The sequence below is a fragment of the Chaetura pelagica genome, unplaced genomic scaffold (genome assembly GCF_000747805.2).
Source record: "Chaetura pelagica isolate M959 unplaced genomic scaffold, ChaPel_1.0 scaffold3, whole genome shotgun sequence".
NCBI lineage: Eukaryota > Metazoa > Chordata > Aves > Apodiformes > Apodidae > Chaetura > Chaetura pelagica.
In genome coordinates, this window is record NW_009952974.1 from 8278511 (window position 1) to 8279240 (window position 730).

Sequence of the window (730 nt, forward strand, 5' to 3'; positions counted from 1 at the left end):
CCCTAGATCACACAGCTGAAAATAGATCACAACCCTTTCGCAAAAGGCTTCCGAGACAATTATGACACGTAAGTAAACCGTGTTTTTATTGCCCTTCTGCCTGCTGCACGCGCGTATCACAGGGCGGAAGCATCAGGAAGCGGGGTTGGCTTCATTTCACACCGAAATGTGCAATGTCAGGTTTTTCCAGACTCGTCCGGGGGAAGGGGACCCACAAACTCCCCCGGCGGGACGGCAGGCGCAGAGGGGCTGTCTCTGCGTCAGAGTTCCGCGCAACCCTGCGCAGCCTGTGGCCACCTCTGCGCCCGGGGGCCGCGCAGCCCGCACCTGAGCCCGCATCTAGCTTTGGCACTTGCGGTGGTTTTGTTATTAGTTTTTCCTGGCACGTACCTTTGCGCTCTCTTCCAAGTTTCCGTTTCACTTGCGCGCAAGGCCTCCGAAAGAAGCACCCGGCAGGCCGGGCTCAGTCGTCAAGTAAAACCGCCGGGTTTGAATAATCCCGGGCTCCCGCAGAGCCGGTGTCCGGCGGAAAATGTATTGATCTTGTTTTGCCCTTCGCTGGGTTTGGTTTTTGTTTCGTTTTGTTTTGTTTTGCTTTGGAGTGTGTGTCTGGTTTTACTTTGCTTGTTTTTTTTTGTTTTTGTTTTTGTTTTTCCCTGTTATTTTTTGGTTTTGCTTGCTTTCTTCTGGGTGGAGCTAAACCACCCGAAAAGGGTTTAATCGCAGTGTG

At 52.6% G+C, this 730-nt stretch overlaps 1 protein-coding gene across 1 annotated transcript in view; it reads left to right on the forward strand.

Moving 5' to 3' along the window:
- Positions 1-260, forward strand: part of TBR1 (T-box, brain, 1) — a 3385-nt gene extending 3125 nt beyond the window's left edge. The window contains exon 5 of the mRNA XM_009996090.1: positions 7-260. Within this exon, the coding sequence (XP_009994392.1) occupies positions 7-72 (66 nt within the window). The 3' untranslated portion in view covers positions 73-260. The remainder of the gene's footprint in view (positions 1-6) is intronic.
- Positions 261-730: the final 470 nt, after the last annotated feature.